Source organism: Centropristis striata, chromosome 21, assembly GCF_030273125.1.
Source record: "Centropristis striata isolate RG_2023a ecotype Rhode Island chromosome 21, C.striata_1.0, whole genome shotgun sequence".
Classification (NCBI taxonomy): domain Eukaryota; kingdom Metazoa; phylum Chordata; class Actinopteri; order Perciformes; family Serranidae; genus Centropristis; species Centropristis striata.
In genome coordinates this window covers 11,119,691-11,144,785 of record NC_081537.1, presented here as the reverse complement: position 1 = coordinate 11,144,785, position 25,095 = coordinate 11,119,691, and the positions used below count along the sequence as shown (strand labels likewise).

Below are 25,095 nucleotides of genomic sequence, written 5' to 3'. Positions count from 1 at the left end.
AACATTACATTCACAAAATGCATGAGCAATAGATTCCTCCACATGACAGAAGACACATTTACTATCCATATCCGTAAACTTGGATACACTGAAAAAAATTGGAATGATATTTACTTTAAAAAAGCTAGGCAAGTTTTTCCCACACAGAAAGTGTTTGTAATCTTTACTCAGGCTGTTTCTAAGTAATATTTATTTAATAGAACCACTTTTTTTAAAAATGAAAATACACAAGTAAATTGCAGATTCACTGATGTCCCTCAATTACATTTTACTTGGAAATATAAACAAATTAAGCCAATGAACTGGTTTAGTGAATATTACTTGGAATGAATGATTCAATTTACATACAAAACTGAGGACACATAATAACAAACAATCACTAAGTACTATGAAAAACTGCTATTTTAAAGTAAAAGCACGGAATTTGTATTTCTTTGTAGAATTTATATAGATGGTTGAAAAAAACCAAAGGGGCCAAAAAATCTTTTTTTTTCACTTTAGCATTGCATAACTTCATTACCCATAAACGCCTGGGTAAGAACGCAGTGACGTCATCAGCGTCTCGGCGTCGTTGGCAACGGCGGAGGCTGGAGCGGGAAGGATAACTGCTAGCACTGGAGGTCGACTCAAAACTGGTGTTTACTCGGTACCCGGCACAAGGGGTGAAGCTTTCGCCTCTCACAATGATGTGAAACTAAGTGTGTTATCGTTCTGCTCTGTGGGAAACTGACCAGGAGCCTTTCCGCTCATTTAGCTGTCTGTTTGCTAGCTAACGTCTCCTGAAGTTACACTAGCTGCTCGGTTAACAAGTTGCATCAGGACTTGGACATCAACAGGTAGACTTCCCATTTGAGATATTCGCTATCAATGGCCTCCAAAGGTAAAGGAAACGTTAACGTTTGTAATAAAAGTATCAGGATGCATCACGTTATACAACAACAAAGACTGTGAGACAGAAGCCATAATTTGAAACGACTGTTAATGCTGTTATCACTGCTTTGGCTTCGCAGGTTGGCAGCATCCTTATGTCAACATATTCAAACATGTCAGAGTTGAAGAGTGGAAAAGGTCGGCAAAAGAAGGGGATGTAGCAACATACACGGTAACTTTGTAAAATAGTATTATTATTGTTACTATTGTGAAGTTATATTGGACCCTCAAACTCAGAGATCAGCTTGAAAAGTGGCTGTAAATGGTATCTAGGTTGGTTTCTAGTTCAGCTGTGATTTCAGCTTCAAAGCACTACAAAAATGATCTGCTCTCCTTTAGCAAAACTACTCTATAATCCTCCTTATCCGCCCTCCTTAATATGTCCAAACTGTTTTATTTTTGGCTACATGAACACATTTTGAACTCGGTCCTTGGCAACTTTAAAGTTACACAATTGGAATTTGTGTTGTCACTTACCAAAATAACTTCAATTTTATGTCTACTTTCCCTGAAATCCCCCAGGAGAAGAGACTGAAGTGTTCAGTATTCAGGATCAAGGGTCCTGTTCCTGCGAGCAGTTACATCTTGGTACCCAAAAACAGCAACCAGTCTCTGGGACTGACAGGTCGCTACTTCTATCTTCTCTTCCGGCCCACCCCTGACAAATACTTTGTGGTCCACCTGGATGTTTGTGTGGAGGTATCTGACCAGATTTTATTTGATGACCCTGAGCATGTGTATGTGTGATAATATCAGATGTATTGATATCCTCTATGCTATCTAAATTATCTATCCAGTTCTTAAAGCGTGTCACAATGTATCGTGTGATCAGCTCAGACACTGGGTGATAATTAAGTTGTGAAATATTCAACCTTTTTAGGAAACACATTTTCTTTTCATGTCTCTGTGTGCTTTGTGATGTTTAGGAGGGTCAGGTGGTCCGTATCTCTTTTTCCAACATGTTCAAAGAGTTCAAGTCCACAGCTACCTGGCTCCAGTTTCCTTTCCTGTGCGGAGCCGCAAAGGATTCAGTGTATGAAAGCACGGCCAAATCTGCAAGACATGGTAAAATACATGCACACACATGCAACCCCATGTGGATATGAGCCTTTGTTTGCATTTGTTTTCTAAGTTGGCAGTGCTTTTGTGTATAATGTAAATAATCTTGTATGTTTTACTACAGTACTGGGTTATGTTGTGTTATGTGTACCAGGTTTGGTGGGTCCAGCTCCCACTTCTGTGCGTTGGACCTGTCTGATGCTGGATCTGCAGTATACACTCTCTGTCTACCTCAACCGCTGCTACAGTCAACTTAAGAGCATTAAGCTTTGTGCCAACATGGCAGTGAAAAACATGTTTACCAGCGACCTGCTGCTAGATCCAGGTGAGACTTATTTTGATATTTGTTTATTCCTGGCAGAATTAATTTGAGGTGAATAGTGGAAATGTGAAGTGCTCTTTTTCAAATTAGTAGAATAAATAGAGAAATTGCACTCAGTGCTTTTTTAAGGGCCTATTTTCAGAGCACTTCATATCCTTGTAGTGGGACTTTTTTCATATACCTATTATTCCATTTCTGACTGCATCTTCAGATTTCTGAATGAACTACACAACTCTCCCATTGTGTGTAGGGCATCTTACTGATCTTTGTCTCTGTGAACAGGACTTTCCTTCAGTGAAGCCAAGATGATGGGTCTGGCTTCGTCTCAGGGAACAGGTGCTATGCCCAGAGAAATGTCATACCCTGTCCCCAAGGGAGGCTCCTGGCATGACCTCTATGATTATATCAGGTGGGGTTGTGCTTAAAGCAAATTCTACCTTGACCTACTTTTTGTCATTTCTGGGAACCTGATGTTTGATAATGTTTCAATGTTTTTAAGCTGCATTTGGGTAACTAGTGAATCTAGTATCTGATGTCACAGCTTGATTGATGATCGTATCAGTGCAACTTTTAACAAGATTCAGAGATACATTTTTTTATTAACATATTACAGACACACAACCAATAGTTGTAAATGATCTGTTTTAGTTACTCAAAACACCAGATGTATAAAATAAGATCTGCAGTGTGTATTGGTATTAATGTCTTGTCCAACCCTGACAGGTTTCCCTCAGAAGGAACAAAGTTGCCCTTTGACTCCATCCAAAAAGACAGTCCAAGGCCCGAGGCTAGTAAGTCATGAAATATCACACTGGTCATCAGTCTCATCATAGAATATTTAAAGCTTCGACTATCCTTGTAGGCCCCACTCTTTGGGTCTGACCAATGATTGGAATTGGTACTTTTTTAACTTGTAGATCACCATGAAACTTCCCCAGTTTGTTATTTACATTAAGACATTATTTCTTTTGCATCACAAGTTTTCTGAAATGTAATGTTTTTATTATTTTGTTGATATATTAGATTCAGAGTTTTTTACCAAAGGAAATTGGGACATCTCCTTTTATCTTTTCATAAATCAGAAAATACTGTCAAAAGCCATAAAAAAAATACATTTTCGTCATATTTTAGTAACAGAAAGTTCTATAAATCAGGGTATGAAAGATATATAGACAAACTGTAAAAAACCTTGAGAATATAGTTTAGAATAAAACTATATTTGGTTAATGTAAGTGTAGCTGATGATGAGATTTATGGCTCAGAGCATGAGAAAAGTCTTATTTTGAGAAAATGGTTTTTAAAGATTTCATACATTCTTAATGGAAATTCATATTTTAAGGCAAAATATTGAGTCAAATTCATAGAAACAATAATGTAGAACACATAATATTGTGCAGGTGAGTGGGAGCTTTCTAATGAGGCCAGTGATGACGAGGTTTAGACCACGTTGGCGGGACCACGCATTGCGATATAACACCAACTTTTAGTGAAATTAGGAGAAATCTACAGGTGCAAAAGAATAAAATATAGTAAAATATGCAGATTAATGTTTGATTTGGATGTTTTCTTTCCACTTCTGAAAGAAGACATGGGAGAAAAGTAGCTCAAAACCTTAAAATGAACCAGTGCATGAAAAAACAATGTTTTTGTCTGTAGTGTCTTGCCTTAAATGTCTATAAATTACTACTAGTACCTGCTTGACATTTCACCAGGGTATGTGATGTATAATACATCATCAGGAATCATTATCATGACAGACTTGTCAGGAGAGGACGGAGAGGCAGGACTGGAATGAAACAAACAGAACAGACAGGGCATCCAGGCCAGACAGAAGGGCTACAACGGTCATGGCTATTATGGCTGCTGGGGAAAATCTTGATTCTCTAGAGCCGCTGGAGCTTTAAAAAAAAAAAAAAAAAAAATCACCATTACCACACTAATATCTGTATTCAGAGCAGTTCTGACAAAACACATTTCCTGTGACAGGAATGAATTGTAGACGTCTGACTTTCACATTCCTTCATCTCCCAGGTTGCATCTCTAACCGAAGAAGCCCTGTTAGAGAGGAGTCTCGCTGTGTGAACCTCAGCAAACCAGTTCAGGACCGCGTGTCTCTCATTCAGCATATCACGGCTCCAAAATTGGTAAGACTTAAATATCGTTAAATCAAGTGTTTTGTTTCCAGTCAGCTTGCAAGTTGTGAAAATATGGCACATAGTTGAGCCTTTGTGTTGTACATATAAGTTTTAGGAGTTTTCTTTCTTTTCAGTTTTCTCCTTTTTCTCTCCTCAGCCACTGAGGAATCAAACCCCCATGGTTACCGACATACCAGAGCTGGGTCTAGTTTCCACTCCGCAGAATGATGAGTGGCTTCACCGTGATGATGACTGGTACCAGCAGGAGTCCACATGCTCCAGTTCACAGCAGTTCCCATCCAGACCTCCCTGGGATGCAGATGATGGAGGAGTTCATGTGCACATTCATCCTGAGGATGGCTTCAGCAAACATGGGGAAGGAAGTGAAGAAGAGGTGACTAGATAGTACATTCAACAAAACTTAAAGCATAAAAGAATACCAATTATATAAAGAATATTCAATACCACATAATCTGTTGATCTGTTTTTATTTCCAGTTTGTTTGTACTTCAGTTCCACATCCTGTCCATCTAGCAGCATCCAAAGAAACCAGACAGCAGGTAAGAGATCACAGTAGAGAAACAAATGAAACCAGCTCATATGAAATACTTTATTTGAGAGCTTCTTTTATATTTTATTTTATTTTATTTAGCTTCTTTTTTATTTTTTTGAGAGCTTCTTTATTTTTGCTTTTACTTTTTTCCCTCTCTCTGTTAGAAGCTGCTCCCAGACCCGATCCTCAGGCTTAATCGAATCATCGGCTATGGAGGAGCCACGACTAAATGTGTACGCTCATGTGGAGATAACCTTAATCTGTCTCACTTCATTTGCATTTTTGAAGGTCAAAAATAAAAATGTATTCATTTATAGACTGTTGAAAGTCTAAAAGCTGTCCTTTATAACACTGTAGGCCATGTGGACCAAATCAGGTGATGCAGTGGTGTATCCGTGTCACGCAATTATTGTCTCTATGAACATATCATCTAACCAGCAGAGATTCTTCATCGGTCACACTGATAAGGTGAATGAGCTCTGATGTGTCGTGCATCCTCCGCAGTAGGAAGAGAACTTTCTAGTGTGTTCATTTGAGAAGTTAATGTTTTGTTTTCTCTGTAGATATCTGCTCTGGCTTTTAATGGCAACACAACACTGCTCGCCTCTGCACAAACTGGCAACCACAGTATAGTTCGAGTGTGGAACTACCACAAAGGAACCTGTCTGGCCATGTTTAGGATTCATGCTCATTCATTATCATCTCTTAGGTAACCAGCTGTATATACACATGCAGTCATGCAGACACGGTTATCTTACATGTACAATGAGGTCCAAAATTATGTTGAACACTGCTCACTCACACTAATTTTGTCTTTTTTGTTCTTTCCCCATCTTGAAGCTTCTCCTATGGTGGCAGTATCCTATGTGGAGTGGGCAAAGACAGCCACAGTAAAACAGTAAGCACCACAAATGCTAATTTTTCCATAATAAAATTCAAGAGTTTTTTCTAATGGGCTCAACAATAAGGAAGAAATATGCATGGGCAAAGTTGAACCATTATTATTATTAGCTGCACTAAAGAGACTCATGGCTATTTGTAGATCCAGATGAAAATATGCTATTTAACGCCATATCATTACGCTCTACGCTTATTAGATTTATTATTTTGGATCAAAGCTGTGAGCTGACTGTCATCCTAATCAAATCTTTCATAGATGGTGGTGGTGTGGAACACTGTGAACGTTAATAAAGGTGGAGAGGTGACCATATTAGCCAAAGCACACACAGAAGTGGACATCCGCACCATGAAGGTTGCCTTCTTTGATGATACAAGGTACCCTCCCATGTCTTTTGTTTTTGTGTTTGTCTTATGTTTGTATATTAGTGAACATTTCTGTGCATATATATCCACCCATCTGTTGAGAGTACATATGTTCATGATTCAAGTACGCCTTTTCATGTAGTGATTTTCACACACTGAAAAAACAAAATATAATGGTTAAGCTGGTTCATAAGATTTTTCATTCAATCTCACACTCACCTCCTGTGTCAGGTGCAGGTATTGAGTCCCAGAGTTGAGAAAGTATTAGCAGCAGGTGCTGGAAAGAAATAGACTTGAGGCCATGGTTCAATGTGTGAGCGTGCTTATTTCAGGATGGTGTCATGTGGTCGCGACAACATTCGCCTGTGGAGAGTGAGGAATGGGACACTTCGCTCGTGTCCAGTTAACCTGGGTGAATACCACTCACTGGACTTCACTGATGTGGCCTTTGAGGAAGGACACTCCTCCAAACAGCATCTTGATGAACGAACACTGTGAGTGATCAAACCAGTCACTGAAACCATTCAAAATTACACAGCATGGGAAAAAATACCATCCATTTTTACTAAAAAACATTGTTAATTATTCCTTTTTTTCCTCTCTGTGACTTCCAACAGATTTGCCAGCAGTCGGAGCGGCTATATTTTTGAGATTGATTACAGCACAGTTGTTATTAGAAACGTCAGGAGGCTTCTGCCTGCACAGCAGCAGCATGCAAACCGCAGGGAGAAATTGACGTTTGGTACAGGTGTGTTATTTAATACTTTAAAGCAATGGTTGGGTAGAGGGATAAAATTGAAAAGAGCCTGTGAGGATTTTGTGTGTGCATGTGTCCCAGGTCCAGGCATTGCCATCAACAGCATCAGTGTGTCCTCGTCATTTTGCGCCACAGGCTCTGAAGATGGCTTCCTGCGGCTCTGGCCTCTTGATTTTTCTACTGTCTTCCTGGAGGCAGGTAAGCACGGTGGTATAATTTTTTACCTGTGGCAAAGTAGGAGTAGGCACTCCACATGTGGTGGATTAATCTTCAATTTGTGTATTTAGATTTCCTAGTTGGCAGGAGGGATTTTTCAGCTTGTTTTTCCTGATTGACACTGCCTATAAAGTATGTTTCACCTCAAGGGATTAAACATTTACTTAGAATTTATTGCTGCAATCCAGACTGTTGTTTAAAATAATAGAAATCACAAATAAAACAAGTCTGACACATATGCTGCTCTTGTCAAATTTCTCTACTAATATTCATATCCATGAAAGGGAGATGTCTTTGTGTGCACCTTTTCATCTTCATCCAGACCAGTCTGTTTGGAGAATAACTCAAAAGCATATCATTGTTTTCCAGAGCATGAGGGACCTGTGAGCCTGGTGTCAGTCTCATCAGACAGCTTGCAGGTCCTGGCAGCCACCTCTACTGGAAACCTGGGTTTCCTCGATGTGAGCAGCCGAGGTTACAACACACTAATGAGGTCACATACAGACACAGTGCTCGGCTTTAGTGTGGACGGAATCCGTCGGCATCTAACAACAGCCTCCTCTGATGGCACAGTGCGCATTTGGAACATAGATTCCTTACATCAGGTCAGTCAGTACCCGGTTTAGTGTTTTCGGGACCTTTATTATGTCTTTATAATTATCAGATCTTACTCTTTTAATGTTTTGTTATTAAATATTCACCATCTCTTTCAATTTGATGAACCAGACAAAAGGTCTAATAACACAATATTCTAATCTAAGATCATCTGCTTTTGTTGGCAAAACTGAGCGGCAAACTAATTTTTTTTTAGATATTATTGTTGTTTTTCTATACGCTTCCAATTTCCCAGTGATGAGCCAAACCACAAAGCAAATAATTGGGAGTAGCTTATTTAAGTAACTTCAGCAAAAAGGTTGTTTTTACTGATTTAAAGGCATAAAACTAATGATCTAAATTATATCTAAACCAAAGAAAATGGCGCTGCCTCTGTTTCCATCAGTTTACTGTTTTGGTTAGTTTACTGTTTAACTGAATGTTGTCTCCTGTGCTTCAGTTGTATGATTTTGTGTCAGAGGACAACCCCTGTTCAGTGGCCTTCCATCCCAGTGAGCAAGTCTTCTCTTGTGGCTTCAGCTCCGGCATCATTAGAGTCTTTGATATCTCCACTGCCAAGCTGCTGGCAGAACACAAGTACGTCTAAAATAACGTGGATGCTTCAGGTCCACAAGTGACTACAGTTCCTTATTTTGGATACAAAAAGATTTTGTGGGCACCATTACTTTTGCATAATAGGGCAAGGTGTTTCAAATTACAAGAAAATCAGCTAGAAACAAATCTTCTCAACTCGGTTCACCTCAGCTCAATCCCTCAAAATACCACATTAAGACACCAAAACCTTGAGGATAACCACAGAAAATCCCATGCTGTGATTTGGTATCAGAAAAGTCTGACATTTTGGAGATTTGTACCAGAATTGCAGGAAAAACTACATTGTTTTGCCCCAAATTGGAGAGGATTAGCATAATATGAGCATGTCTACAGAGGGGTTATTCATGGGTATGCATATGAAATGAATAGCTATGTTTTTCCTAAAAATAATAGCATAACTTTAGTGCATTATGTGGCTGCCTTCATGACAAGATAATTAGGACAGGGCACCAATGGATTCTTTGGTTCTATTAGTTTCATATGATATCATTATCTCTACTGTAAGTCTCCTACAGCCTCTGAGAGACAGAAAGTTGGTCGGGGAAGGGAAAAAGCTTTTTAGAATGTATTCTCCAAGAGATTAATGACTGCTTTTGTGCTCCTGTTTTTGTGAACTGAAGGCAGCACAGAGGTGAAGTGGTGGGTCTTGCCTTCTCTCCCAATGGAGAGTTCATGTACAGTGCTGACTCTCAAGGCTCTCTGGCACTCTACAACGCCTCTGAGGAAGAACACAATGTGATCAGAGTTGTGTGTATGTATACACGTGGGCAAACCAATGCACAAACACACTTAGAGTTAATTTCACTTTCTGATACGTTGCATATTAACAACTGATGAGTGATTTACTCAAAACTAATAGTCCGCATTTCAGGCTGCCAGGTTCAGCATCATTGTTTTTTGATTCACTCTGTTCCTGATTGGCTAGGTAATGTGCTGGCCCGAGGCACTGATCGTGCTCCAGACGCTCTCACAGTGAGCAGTGACAGCCGCTGTCTGGCTTTTATTGGTCCTTCAGAGTACATTGTTACCATCGCTGACTCACAGTCTCTGGACGAGGTATCTGGCACACTGTTGCTTTTCAGCACCATACCATTTGTCGCATTAATTGACCAACATGTTTGTAGTGTTCACATAACATTAAATAAATATATTCATATCAGATGTGCTTTGGAGGTCAGGTTGATTGAAGTACTCCTGTCTTTCTGTCTTATGTCTTATGTGACCTGCTCCCCCTCTGTCTAGTTGCTCCATGTAGACGTGAGTATTTTGGACGTGCAAAGCCCCCGTCTTGATTCTGCACTGAAGGTCTGCTTCTCTCCGGCTTCCACTGAACACTTGTTGGTCGCCACGTCTGCTAACAAGATCCTCTGGGTTAGCACTAAGACAGGCCGTCTCCTCCGAGAGGTAACACTGCTGAGCTTTCACACATTGACTGGCTAGTATGAAAAAAATCAATAAATGACTTGTCGAGCGGCTCCAAGATTGATGGGTGAGTTCACAAAGAATGGTTTGCAGCCACTGATAGCAGCATCAATTATGCATCACTTGCAACTGCTAGGACCTAAAATGAATGAATGTTCCGTGTTAGTTTACACATCCAAATGATCGTCCAGTTCCATACAGTGAGCATATGTGAGCACATCATCTGAGAGTCAGACTGAGCCAGAAATCTATTTGTTTATTAACCATATTAATTTCTCATGTAATTTCAAAATGACACGTAGGCTAGCTGAGAGGAGCGTCCTGTTACTGAATCCCAAATAAAGTAATTAACTTATATTCGTCCTTTTAAATGCGATTAATTTACCACCAGCTCTCTGAAGACGGTAATAATTTCATTCCTTGCGTGTGGCTATTAGCCTCTGGTGTTTGTGAATTGGACTTTATTTATACTGAGGCTAATTTGCATAGAAAGTTGCTTTTGCACCAAATGTCTGTATATTACCTTTATTTATATAGCAAACTGTTGGGCAGCACAGTTAGGGTGGAAATTTACACTTTGCAGGTGAGAATTACATTTTATGTTTTGTTTTAGCATTGCAATCCTTTTGTGAATTCACCCCTGTGTGTTTGGGGGGAAAAAACAAAAAACTTTCTGAGAGTACTTAAATGCTGTATCTGTGGAAGAAATATATAATAATTCAGATAATATATCCGTAAATAGAACCAAGAGAGAAACAGCGGTAAGAGTTTTGTTATGTTTTTTTAATTAAACATATGGTGCGGTGTTTGTTTCTCACTGGATTTCTGTCCTGACAGGTGTCTAAGGTGCACAAACACCAGTGCTCGTCCCTGGCTGTGAGTGAGGACAGTCGATTCCTGCTGACAGCAGGACACAATGCTGTGAAAGTGTGGGATTATCACATGCAGCTCGATATTAACTCACAGGTAGTCTTTGAGTCAGATCTAACGATGCGTCTCTTATGTTAAATATATTACCTGCAGCTGACAATCAATTATGTGTATATGTATATATATATATATATATATATATGTATATGTATATGTATTAATGTGTATAAATACAATGCAAATTGCTCTGTTATAGACTTGAACCTATGAGTGAAAAGTAAAAAAATAGTATAAAAACACATTTTCCAAAGCTCAAGTTGACACATTCAGTTGTGTCAAAGCCTGACCAATATGGGATTTTTCAGACAGATATTGGTTTTAGAGGAGAAAATGTACTGTGCTGTAGTACTGATATGGCCAATATAGGATTTTTGACCTGTTGGTGCACTGAGTTGGCAGTGATATAACTATGCAAAGGTACTAAGAAAAAGTACTCTTTGTTAAAGAATATTTTACATATAGAAAATTATAATATAATGTATAACATTGTCAGCCAATTCTCTAAAAAGGAAACTGAGGTAATAGAGATTATAAAAATAGAATAAATTGCAAAATTAGTATCAGTACTGTATGTTGCAATACTGATCATTTCTATATCAAATTTATAATAAAATAATAAATAAATAGCTAATAACATTCTTAATCACCCAGAGTATGGTTTTCTGCACTATATGTTCTGTAAGAAAAGTTTTCATATTGGCACATATCTGACAACATATCCACTGATACCAGTAGATACCAGACCTATTTGTCTGTGCTAGGCCAATATCAGCTGATCAATAAATTGGTCAGACTCTAACTTTTTACATGTTTTGTCTGACATACAGTCGTAAACCCTATTAATTATTCACACATTATGTTAACTAAAGATGTGTTTCTCTGTACCAGATGTTCATAGGCCACAGTCGGCCTATCCGCCAGGTGAGCTTCACCCCTGACCAGCTGGGCGTAGTCTCAGTGGGAGACGCCATATTCCTCTGGGACTTCCTAGCATATCCTGTTGACTCCTTTACGGAAAGCCGGTAATAATCCCTGTTGCGTGTTTGAACCTTTTGTATCAATGTGAGTGTCTGTAAGCTTGACTGGTAAAATGTCCAACACACTCTGTCCTCACTCACAGTTCACCTCTCAGAGTAAGCTTCATCTCAGCTCCTAAATCAGGTAACTTCATTTACAGTTTAAATTCATGCAGCAATAAAGATGTACCTTATCCAAATGTTCGGTAACACTTTATATTAAGGTCCTTGTAATAACCATTAATTAACAAGTAATAAGGCGCTTTTAAGTCCTTACAAGATGCTTATTAACATTATTGTGTGTTTATAAGCTAATATAAGTGTTAATAATGGCATTACAAACACCCATGACCCACCCATTATGTCTTTGCCATGCCTTTATTAATCTTATTTTGTTTGCTTATTGATATTAAAATATACTTTATTGCTCATCTATTATAAGTTAACTATAAGTTAACTATGCTTTTTGCAACTACCGGATCTAAAGCGAGAACAATGCCTTATTACTTGTTAATTAATGGTTATTACGGACCTTATTATAAAGCGTTACCAAATGTTCTTACTAATTAAAAATAAAATGGTGATCGTGTAACAGTTCAACCAGATGGGGAAGCCAGCCACGTTCAGTTGTCCAATGGGATCCCTCGACAGACAGCTCCCCTCCCCTCCTCACCACCACCACCACTGGACATCAGCAGCCTTGGCCAAGTTGACCAGGAGGGTGAGTTCTCTTTTTCAGAGTTCACTGTGTCAAAACACACTTTTATAGCTGATGTCTTTCTAAATTCTGACTCAGTTTGCTTGAGAATAATAATATGTATTTACACAATTCTGCCTCTCTGTTCATAACTTGGCTGTGTCTTTTTTTCAGTTTCAGTAGCTGAAAGAGTCTCTAGTAAATCTTCAATTTTAAAAAGTGATTTATCAGATTACATTACACAGTCTTTGTTTTATAAATGGACTTTTTGTTATGTGGGTACATAACTGTAATTTATGGTGCTGTTAAATCTTTGGTGGGTTACTAGGAGATAAGACATGTTTCAAATTGTTTGAGTGATTACATGTATTTTTATTCAATTCATATTGCTTGCTTGTGTGCTTTGTACACGTTATTTAAAAAAAAAAAAAGTTCAGTTGTAACTGACATTGTTGAAGCTCTCCAGATATGGATTAATGTCTCCCCCTCATCATTTCTTTTGACACATGATGCACTAATCCATTCCTTACTTTACTTTACTAAAGTTTCGAAAATCATTATTACATTTTTAAATATTTACATAGTTTGAGCGTGACAAGAATGACAGGCTTGTTTTTCTAACTCTCATTCCTGCTCCCTCGCCCTTCAATATAAATGATTTCAGTTCAGCTATAATTTACAGTTCGATTATTTAATGAAGGAGAAAAAGCTTGCTCCACAAGATGTGTATTGATTTTTCTCGATCATTCAGGTGTTGCATCTAAATGTGCTACTTAATTGTTAACATGGCCTTGATTATTTCATTTGCGCATACAGAGAGGTAAATGAATACTAATGTAACTAATGTATGAATGAATATGAAAAAAAAATTAACAACTGTCATGTCCCAACAATTTTTAGAAGTTGCTTAGCAACACCAAGATACACACGCAACACATATTTTAAGAATGTATTTGTTGCTAAAGGCCATGAAAGATGTGTTTAATGGACTTGATGATTACATTACTCCAACCCTCTGTTTTCTCTTCTGTTTCCCTCCTGCAGCTTTGGGCTCCTTGTCGATTTGTGATGACACCCCGTCCATCGCAAACGCTTCAGTCCCAGACCCTGGTTCAGGTCCTGAACCCAGACCTGCTGTGTCCTTCCTCAAAGTCACAGAGCTGGGAAACACTTCTCCCCTGAATACAAGTCTCATGGATTCGGGTAAGTAACACTGCATTATTCTGCAATAACTGAACTGACCTTGTGTTTGCTTCCTTTTCAAGACGGAAGTACATTTTCTATTCAATTTTGTCCTTCAGTTGGGTTGAAAGAGAAGAAGCCAGTACGTCCTGATTGTTACAGGCACTTTATTCCACGTTTCAAGAGCTCCAGTCTTGATGAGGTAAAGAGCACTTTGTATAATGATAGACCGAATTCGGGGGGTAAGTATGGTTGTTTACTTGCTTAATGTTTTCTCTGATCTAGGCTGCTGTGGCTGCAAAACCAGGAGAAGAGGGCATCAAGCTGAAAGCCGTGATCGGATATAATGGCAATGGTCGTAGCAACATGGTGTGGAGCCCCGACCAAGGTTGTTATTCGTGGAAATAATATTTAAGAGAATATGGTCTGTTAAATCCAAATGCTTAGTAGCTGTGAGCAGTGAAGTGACAGAAAAAAAGTATTTAAGGCTTACCTGATCATTTTTTGATACATTTCTTTTTAAATATACTGCATATTTTTCTTATACGAACTGTGGATACAGCTACACACGCTTAACAAATTAACACTTAAGTGAAAATAGAAAATAAATAAAAGCTTTACCTCTTATATCAGCTGTTAACAAAATGGACTGGTTATTGTTTTTCACTATCCAGCAAATACTAAAATCTTCAACTGGATACCGATACTCAGGAAAATATTCGATACTCGATACCATTTTCGATACCACAAGGATAAAAACAAAGACCCCAAAATTTAAGAGAAATATTTTTAACAACAAGAAAAATGCAACATGTAAAAATAAACGGAACCACAGGTTAAATATTTTTAATAAAAAACAGTTGTGCAAAAAGAAACTGCAACTATGATAACAAGCTTCAGGTCTAAGGAAGTGCACAAAATAAATAAATACAATAAACAATAACAATTAGAACAATATTTCCGGCTGTGTTTGTTGCTGTTTGGTTGCAGGCTTTTCTCTGCTTCATTCTGGGACTTCAAGAGAGAAAATAACACTTTTCAGTCACCAACATTTATGTAAACTTATTATCGATACTTTTGAAAATGAGTATTGTATCTGGATACAACGTTTTCGTATCGATACTTTTTTGAGTGTCGATACTTTTGACAACCCTAGTTTCTGTTGCAGGTTTGATTGCATACTCGTGTGGCAGTGTGGTGGTGGTAGAGTACCTTCATTCAGGAAGTCAGAGACACCTGCAGGGCCACAGCGAGGAGATCTCCTGCCTCGCAATCACAAATGATGCACAGGTACCTTTCATAGTTCTACACTTCAAACTAGCTATATTACAGTACTTTTAACAGTATGTGGGGTATGATGGAGACCAATTACAAAGCTTTTGTGTGTCCCTCTGCAGGTACATTTTCAAAGAGTGAGCTTGTGGTGTTGCTATAGGTAACAGTATAATTAACTAAAGAAAGTTTCAGCCAGCAGGGTGTTGAGGGCGCGGACAAACCACTGCTCCAAGGTTTCTGGGAAAAACAACTTGACCCAGTGCACCCTGAGGCATCACATTCTTCTTTTTGTGTGTGTTAAATATCACTCCTAAAAACGTGGTATCAAGTTTGACCATTGTATTACTCTGAGAGCAGCTGTTGTGCTAAATACCCTTGAAATAAGCAAGTGTGATTACTCACAGGAAGAAACACCTCTCTGTATCGCTGTTAGACTTAGATTCTGTTAGAATTTTGTGTAAAAGTTTCTGACATTAATCAATGTTTACATATTACATGAAAAAGCAAAAGAGAGCAGAAGCAGAGAGAGAAACAGAAGGAGAGTAAACACAGGCAGCTAAGCAAGATACAATAGGAAACAAGAAACTTGCTATCATATTTAAATAGAATATAGTACCAAACCGAGAGGAAAAAGTTCTTCCAGAGAAAAAAATGGTAAAATGTAGTCTGTCTGAGCCACAGTTCTTGGAAACTTGGTGGTCTCGGTTCAGCGTGTGCCATGGGGAAGTATCACAGCAGATGGTGGGCCTGTTGTCCATGCCAAGAGGCACTACTTGATCAAAACAGGCCTGAGCTTATCAGCTCAGCAGTGGAAGAAATCAGGTATATCAACACTTGGTGTGTCGCTCGAGGGTGTTGCTGGGGTGACTTCCACACTTGATTGTACTTTTTGATTAGCCAGTGTTGGGGCAGCTCTTTGTGTTCAGCACTTGTCACAGGAGGCTGTCAGCACTTGCTAGGGCTCCAAACGATCCTGAACGCCCTGATTCAGACATATGCTACCTCACGACCGCTGCGCTCTTCCAATGAACGGCGCCTGGCTCTGCCCCCCGTTGGTCCAAGGCAATCCAGACTCTTTGCACTTCTTGTTCCCCGCTGGTGGAACACACTACCAGTTCCTACCAGAGCAGGGGCGTCCCTCTCTACCTTTAAAAAACTCCTGAAGACCCAGCTCTTCAGAGAGCATCTTCTCTCCTAGACCACATGATAAGTCTACTCCTCAAAGAATTGTCACTAGCACTAATAGCTCTTATTGCACTATACCTTGATTGTTTGCTTTTTACTCTTCCTGTAAGTCGCTTTGGATAAAAGCGTCTGCTAAATGACTAAATGTAAATGTAAATGCAAACGAGGCTCTGAAAAGGACTTTTTAAAGTGATAATGTGACAATCAGCACATTAGATAGTTAATGGCCAAAGGAAATTCACAGGGCTGCTTTATGAGCGTATTAATGCAACTTGTTCCATTTAAATGAATGTCTTTGTATAATAAAGTGGGTCGAAGGGAGTTTTTTTTTTGTAAAAGTCTTCTCAAAAACTATTGGATTAGGTATCTGTAAATAATTGGGCCAGAAAGAAGCAGGCTACTGTCTCATGTTCGGCATGGGTCCTGTTAGTCCTGTGTCTTATAGCATCATAGTTTAAAATCATGTGTCAACCTCTAGGCCAGAAACCTGAAGCCAGTGAAGTGCCTCGCATTCCTGCATTCTTTCTAATGTCCAGCAGGGGGCGACTCCGCTGGTTACAAACGCGTTTCTGTTCATGCTCCTCCCCAGCTCCACCCTCTCATCCAAATATGGTCACTTCTGGCTCCAAAAAAACGGCTTCCTATGTTATACAGTCTATGTTGCTCTCTGTCTATGTTACTTCCTGTCCAGACGGTGGCATCAGCAGCTGGTGGCAGTAATGGTAGCAGGAGCCTCATCTGCATTTGGGACGTCCAGAATGGAACTTGTCGTAATACCATCTCATACCACAAGGGGGCAGTGCAGAGTCTTGCTTTCTCCAGGGATGATCGCTTCTTTATCTCTGCTGGTCAGTAAAATCAGATTGAATTACATCTATGAGTCACGAGTGTGAATGTTTTGTGCCACTTGACATTATAGAGCTCAACAATGAGGCTTCCAGAAGTGAAAATCACGTTTATTCTATATTCTGGATTTTGAGTAGCCAACACTGGAGTAAACGAATGGGAAATTTACTTCCAGACCTGAGCTGATCAAAAAGTGGGTGGTCACTGTAGCTCTATTGATTAAAACACAGAAAATGTCTCAGCAATGACAAATCAAGTGACTGTTCTATTGCTGACCTATGATTCTTGCCAACACCCCGTAGGAGACTTCTCTGACCCAGAGGTGGCTCTGTGGAGCAGTAAGACCTTCCAGCTGCTGTGCAGTGTGAGTATGTCAGGACCAATCCATGATGCCGCCTTCAGCCCCTCAGCAGCCAGCCAGCTCGCCTGTGTGGGCAGCCATGGGGTTTACTTCTGCATCATCCACACACATGGCTTGGATGTGGACCTCAAGGTAAATAACCACAGAAAAAACGCTCAATAATTTAGGAAAGAATGTATGTGTAGTTGACCAAACACTAAAGCTCAATGCTTAAAAAATGTGATGCAGTCCTCTTAAGTGGACTTAGTATGCCTCGGTGTATTTGCTTTGGTGCATAAGTATCACCACTCTTTCACACTTGTAGGTCCAGAAGGTGAAAACTCCAGTAGAGGTGGGTGATATTGAGATGACGGCTTTGTGCTACCACATGGACTCTTTTCTTTTCACCGCTACAAACCGAGGACACGTTTGCGTCTGGGACGTAAACGGACAGCGCTGCTTAATGACCTGGGAAGCTGACGAGGGAGAGATCGGTACAAATGTCTTCAATATTTATTAGCTAAATACTTTCAATGGTTCTTAGAGGGAAAAAAGTTGTTTTAATGAGGTGCTTTTTCCTTTCACATGGTACACTGCAAAAAAGGTGTCTAAAAACTCGATAAAAACACTAAATCTGAGGGAAATTATTTTGCTGCATGGACCGATAATTTTACTTGACAAGATTTCTTCAATTAAAAATGATTAAATCTAGAAATAAGCATGTTGTACGCTTAAAATAAGAAATTAACTCTTAAAACAAGATGTATTAAAGCTGCAAGCAGCGATGAACTGGCCCGAGCAGAGTGCACTGCACTGCAAATTGTTTCTTACAAAGAAAAAAAAAAACTTTAGATTTAGAAGTGTTAGATAATTTATCTTGTTTTAAGAGTTAATTTCTTATTTTAAGCGTTCAACATGCTTATTTCTAGATTTAACAATCTTAATTTAAAAAAATCTTGTCAAGTGAAATTATCTGTCCTTGCAGCGAGATAATTTCCCTCAGATTTAGTGTTTTTAGACTCCACCCCTTTTTTGCAGTGTATAAACTGCCTAAACATCGCTGACATTTTGAGTCCTGTGGCAAACATGTAATCTGCTCCTGGGTTTCGACAAATTGCGATAATATTGATGGTTTCTCGTGTAGGAGTGCTGCTGTGTCGAGGGAACCGTCTGTTGACAGGCAGCAACACCCGCTGGTTACGACTGTGGGAGGTAGAAGCTGTACTGGGCGTGAAGCCTCAGGGAAAGGTCTGCAATGGGGAAGACAGGTCTGTAGCTCATTTTCTGTGTTTTTTCCCTCAACCCAATTGAACTTAACCACTATTGCCCTTATAATAATGTAATTATGTAATTATAATAACGCCTTTTTTCACACAGATTTGCCACTTTAAATCTCTTAAATCTGCAACTTTTTTCTCTAAATATTACCTGAAGTTACCAAATATAGTTCTTTGCCTGGTAAAGGGTTAATGTTTAATGTTTTTCATATTTCTGCTGGGCCTGACTTGAGAATTCTTTTTTTCTTTGCATTAAGCTCTCTGCCATGTAAAAAAGAGTGCAAAAGGTGTCTGCAACAAATTAGTGGAATTGTTTGTTAACGTATTAAACAGATAAAACACCAAATACAATTAAGTCATGTCTACATTTAACAATGGGCTCATTGTTTTTGGGCTGTCCTTCAGTGGGACCATGGTGGTGTTGGAGCAGGAGATAATGCTGGACGGGACGACAGTCAGTGCAGCATTTGATCACATGATGGACATGGGCATTGTTGGTACCACAGCAGGAACCCTCTGGTACATCAACTGGTCAGACAACAGCAGCATCCGGCTGGTCAGCGGGCACAAGACCAAGGTACCAGGGTGCACTCTGGGAAATGAAAAAATAACTACATAAACATCCTGGGCCTTCCCATGGCATGTCACACCCGTTTTCCAACATGTGCAGGAATCACCTCACGCACCCCTATATAATGTTATAATGATATGATGCAACATATTGGGATTTTAAACATTTTGCAATATACTGAGTTTTGCAGTCACATATTGAAATGAATTACATTTTTTCCACTGTAGATTTTGTCCCCAAAGAAAAACTTTGTCAGCATCTCTATTTATCTAAGGGGATAAAGTCTTCTGTCAGTTCATCTCACTTCACTTATTTTTATTGCAGCGGAATAGGAATTGTCAATCAGGCAATGACACCAACATTAACCCCCACCACCCCCAGCCCTATTATGTGCAGTTGTTAAACTGTCAATCGCATTCAACCATGGATGAGATGATTTGCCACAAATAAGATGGATTGTGATGCAATTTAGTAGAAATATCTATAGTGCACTTTGATGATCCTCTGACATCTAGCACCACCATCTGGTCAAAATAGCCAGTAAAACTAATGGCATTCCCATCAGCCTCTTTGTGTTTAATGTTAGTTAGCACACTTTAGCATGCTAACTAAACAAGGATGGTGAATATGGCAAACATTATACCTGCTAAACATCAAGATCAAGCATTGTCCGAACTGATGTTCACATTTAGCTCAAATCACCACTTTCTCATGATCAGTGTTACTACTGTATAATGACCTAAACAATTGTACCAGCACAATCAATGCCTATTTAATTACAGTGTTTCTAGTTGTTTTACCTTTGGAGGATGGAAATGCCTCTCTAGATGTTGGAGGGACTGAAAATGTTTTGATATTTGGTATTTTATTGCAAACATGTAAAAGGAAAATATTATCATACAAATGAGAGAGAAATCAAGAAAAAGAAAAAGTCACAGTTTCAAACAATAATAATAAAAAAAATGCATAAATCAGTTTACATGTCTGAAAAGGAATGGGAAGGAGTGCAGACTTATTAAATCCCACCCCTTCTCCCTCAGATATTTTACATTTTGTTAACAGAAAATTGGAAGAAAGTTAAGAGAAAGTTAATTATGGAGATGCTTTAAGACAGATGAAAATCAACTGATGTGACTTCTGAGGAGAGATTCATTCTCAGTGTTCTCTCCCCTGTGCTGTTCAGGTGAACGATGTGGTGTTTAGCTCTGACGAGAGACATTTTGCCACCTGCAGCGAGGACGGCAGCGTGAGGGTGTGGTCAGCGCCCAGCAACGAACTGGTGGTGCAGTTCCAGGTGCTCAATCAGGTGAGGGAATACCACAAATACTGTACTGTGGCTCAGGTACAGTATAAACTGAAGAACCACAATACTTTGGATGGCACATCTGCGTGAATTTGATTACACCTATACAACTGAATGGATTGTACAGCTTGATACACATATTTATGACACTAATTGGTGGTGTCCTAGTGCTCTTACTTTATATCAAATAAAAATATTGAGGTGAAATCAGAACGTTTATGACTTGATCATAACAGCAAACACCCTTGTTTTCCTCTGTGCTCAGGCCTGTGGCTGTGTATGCTTTAGCCCTTCTTCCAGTAAGGAGAGTGCATGTGTAGCTGCAGGATACAGCGATGGGACCCTGAGGATCTTCCGGCTTTCTTCCTCAGAGATGGAGATGAAGTTGCATCCCCATCAAGTGGCTGTCACTGCCATCCAATACTCTGCTAACGGTGAGAGAGGATAGTAGTGCCAAATACCTACACCTTATGTGTTTACAGTAACACTTTCTGTTCAGGAGTCTGTAATGTGTAATGATCAAAGAACAGGTCAAAGCAAGTTTGAATAGTCAGATGAAGAACTTAACTGTCAATTCAAAGTCCTGTTATCAGTCCAATGTTGGTTACAGAGGACAGAAGCTGCCAAAATGAAAAAAAAGGAAATCACTGGATAAATAAATGAATAAACCATTAAATGCAGGCATTTATAATGAATTAAATTACACAAATTTCTAGTTCATTTGTATCAATTACATGTATTTACTGTTTAATTTCGACATTTATGTATTTATTTTTTTAATGTATAGCTTTATTTTTGTATTTTATGTTATTTTTCTTTATACATACTTCTATATTATGGAGGGGCTGTAATTCATAGATGGCGGTTGACTTTCATGTTATACTTATAGTGCTACATTTCATCCAGTTTGGCTATAAATGTTTTTGTGGCCCCCTGCAGGTCATGTGATCCTTTCAGCGGGGAAGAATGGTCTGGTAGCTGTCAGCAGCCCAGTGAATGGAGCGACTGTAAGAGCCATTAGGGACCACAAAGGAGCGCCGATTACCACCATCCAATGTGTGAATGAACAGGTCAGCTCAATGAATCAGATCAAGGTGTGACGCTTAAAGAGAGTTTGATATGGCAGCACGGTAGAATCAGTCACAGATGTTGAATTATCTTTTCAAACCCGCTTCACTTTTCATGCAGTTTATGAATCATATAATGCATGTTGGCAAATGCAGCGGCACTTCTCAGGTTGAAGTGCTCCTGACAGTTTTCTGCCTGCCTCTCTTACAAAGAATTGCCTGACATTTCCTTTCATCCGCTCCCCGCAGCTACAGCCTACAAGGTTCTAATATTATGCTGTTATTCTGAATTCTTTTTTTTATTTTTTATTCTTTTGACATTTTACGCATGAGTTTTTCGTTGTGATCCTCAGTGTAAGAATTTCGGACTGGAAGGAAACGAGATGTGGCTGGCTGCCAGCGCTGACAGACGTGTCAGTGTGTGGGCTGCTGATTGGTTGAAGGACAAGTGCGACCTGCTCGACTGGCTGACATTTCCTGCTCCGGCCTATTTTGGGGTACGTCTGTATTTTAAATAGGAGTACCGGTACATGGTAATGACTAGAAATGTCACACTAAATGTTTGGCCTATGGACATACTTTAAGCCACATTTTTATGAATAACTTTTTTGATCTTGGTCGTTTTTTACTATATATATTTTTTTTTTTTTTCCAAAATATTTTTATTGAAAAATACAATAAGAAATTTCCAATTACAGGAATACAATTATCCTTTTCTTATTTTTTATACATATATGTACATGTAAACAGTCACATATACACATACACAAACGAAAATGAACAAAAACACTCATAAAATTGTAGAAGAAAAATAATTAAATTAAATTACAGAGTGCAGTGTAAACCCTCCCACCCACCCACGCCCCACCTCGGCACATCACAACCAACAAACATGCTATTGGTCAATTATGCAATATAAAATGCACAACAACAGTAATAGGCAGAAATTCAATCAGGTAGTACCTCTAAATTAGTCAAATAGGAAATAAAAGGTTGCCATTTGTGAAAAAATTTGTCTGTACTTCCTCTTAATGTATATTTAATTTTTTCAAGCTTTAAAAAAAACATGATATCTTTAAGCCAACGGGAAGTAGAAGGGGATTTAGCAGATTTCCAGTGTAACATTAATAACTATATATTTTAACTGGATGAAGGATTTAAGTCATCTGGATCTTAAGTTATCAGGGAAACAAGCTGAGCAGATGTTAGCATCAGCTGGGCCCAAAGCCCCTCCATGACATTCTTTGTCTGCTAAACAGCGTCAGAGAAACACTTTCATGTGAAACAGCTTTACTAGTGTTTTTACCAGTTTCAATCACTTGGTTGGTTTGTCTTAGAGAGAAGTAGACCTCTGTGGATAATGCTGCTCTCAGTTAAAAACCTCCTGAACCTTTAGATCTTTAGTTATCAGAGAAACAAGCTGAGCAAACGTTAGTAGCAGCTCTGCTCACAGCTCCTCCGGGACGTCCTTTGATCGCCAAACAACTTCAGAGAAAAAAATGATTTTTTTAACATGAAACTGCTGTATTCTTTTAATCACTGGATCTAGTTATTTTGGAGAGGGGGAGACCTCTGTAGATAATTTGGCTCCCAGTAAAAACAGTCTGAATAATGGACACAAAAGGAATCCTAGCTTGGAGAAGCTGACTGCAGGTGCTACACAACGCAGTTGGATGAAACTTATTGTTTTGATTGACAGACCCCTAGTGACAGAAAATGACTAAAAACTTATTAAATTATTAAAAACATTTAACTATAAGGCTGATGCGATACCATAAACCCTTTTTTTATATCATAATCAGGACTTCAACTCAAATAATTCTATTAATTTCACAGGATTTAACTGAATTTAACTGTTGATTTGTGTCAGAAACTGTTAAATTGTTTGCCTCCAGTACTTCCCTGATGACTATTTTATTTCAAATGTAGGTGCTACTTTTACGTTGCATCTTTTGGAAATCTCCTGCAAAAGATAAGGCTCAGTCCATGTTAGTCCCAGACTGTTGTACATCTAATGTTTGCATGTTACAGGACGACAGCCCACCTCCTAGCCTAGCTGCCTTCTGCCCCACAGACTCCAGTCTGGTGGTCTACACTGGCTATGGAGTAGAGAAAGAGCTGTCCTTCTACAGCCTGACCAAAAAACAGGTAACATCCCTACTCCTGCTTCAATTTTCTACAACTGTGTTGCAATTTTTCCAGAAGAGGGCAGAAGGTCTATTAATGTGTTTGTAATTCCATTTTTTTTCTACAGATAATTAAAAAGATTGCTCTGCCCAGCTGGGCCACATGCTTTAGCCTCTCCTGTAAGAATGAACTCATAGCTGTGGGATCTAAAGGTTTGTTTTATATGAAGCACCTCTTAATGGTTCTGGTAAGTTTGGAGCATATTTCATTTCTCACTATATGTCTAATCTCTTCTCAGAGCGAGTGTTGAAGTTGATCAAGTCGAGCAGCGGCAGGTTCCAGGACTTCCTGCAGCACAGTGACTCGCTGCAGACGTGTCACTTCTCCCCCTCGGGGACGCTTCTTTTCACCGTAGCTTATAATGAGATCCTGCTTTGGGAGGTGCAGGGTCTCTAAAGGGGCCTCAAACATTGTAGCTTTAACCCGTTTCACATGTGCCTAGTTTAAAATGTAACTATACTGTATGTAATTTTATTGTCTCATATTTATTTTTTTGTGATTTTGAGGGAAATCATAAACTTTTGTGGTAAAGCTCTGTGTAAAAATTTGCCCATTGACTTTCGTCACGTGTATAGTTTTAAAATACATTTTTATTTTTTTAGATTTTTTAATTGTGAGTTAGAATGTGAATGAACACGGGTGAGTGAATAACAGTTTTTGTAATGTCTACTGTTTTTCAGTAGAATCATGGTTATGTGGGCTGCTGTGGGAAGGCATGGGGTGTAAATAAAGCAGCATTTAAAATAACAATGTGTTGTGTAGGATCACTCTAAGAATACTATGGTGCACCACATGCAAAAGGAGAATTTTTTACAGCCAATGATATTTATATTTTTACATGGCTTTCCACCAGAGTGATGGTGCATAAACACAGTAGATACTGCTGCTGCTTTGTTTAGGATAAATGCAACATAGTTGAGAGCATTACATTTAGTACAAAGCCATCTGGAAGTAGAAATAAGATTGCCATGCAGGCAAAAAAAGGGCAATTATATAATATTGTGGACATATTTTGTTATTTAAATATAAGCAGCTGGTAGACACTGGGGCTGTGATCAACAACAGCTGTCATTGTTGAGAATCCAAATTATCCTCTACATTTGTTCACTTGTTTTATCTATAATATGCATAAATCCTTTTGATCTCCCTGTGAAATGGACTCCAAAACATATATAAACATTTTTATTATAGCTCCTTATTGCTTCAAATCGGAAATGTTTAATGAAACAAATTGTTTCAGCAGGCTGTGACCCTTTTGGAGCTGTGTCTTAAAGTTTTAATGGAAGGACCATAATTTTGTGAAACAGCATATTACATATGAATGATAATGTAAGTTGAACAGAGTTGTTTTAC

General features: G+C 38.9%; 1 protein-coding gene across 1 annotated transcript; it reads left to right on the top strand.

The window, feature by feature from the left end:
• Positions 1-578: 578 nt before the first annotated feature.
• wdr90 (WD repeat domain 90) lies at positions 579-24,492 on the top strand. Its single transcript, XM_059325258.1, has 43 exons — positions 579-880; positions 1,011-1,102; positions 1,453-1,629; positions 1,857-1,995; positions 2,144-2,314; positions 2,594-2,720; positions 3,035-3,102; positions 4,343-4,455; positions 4,604-4,840; positions 4,944-5,006; positions 5,164-5,232; positions 5,357-5,467; positions 5,563-5,708; positions 5,840-5,897; positions 6,156-6,274; positions 6,595-6,756; positions 6,880-7,010; positions 7,101-7,217; positions 7,605-7,840; positions 8,290-8,426; positions 9,065-9,195; positions 9,370-9,500; positions 9,687-9,848; positions 10,704-10,832; positions 11,685-11,818; positions 11,917-11,957; positions 12,408-12,533; positions 13,554-13,712; positions 13,811-13,893; positions 13,977-14,079; positions 14,860-14,981; positions 16,843-16,999; positions 17,300-17,490; positions 17,663-17,831; positions 18,482-18,605; positions 19,020-19,191; positions 20,369-20,491; positions 20,754-20,922; positions 21,428-21,558; positions 21,909-22,052; positions 23,587-23,703; positions 23,810-23,894; positions 23,981-24,492. The coding sequence occupies exons 1-43, from the start codon at positions 868-870 to the stop codon at positions 24,136-24,138; spliced, it is 5,547 nt and encodes a 1,848-aa protein (XP_059181241.1). The 5' UTR covers positions 579-867; the 3' UTR covers positions 24,139-24,492.
• Positions 24,493-25,095: the final 603 nt, after the last annotated feature.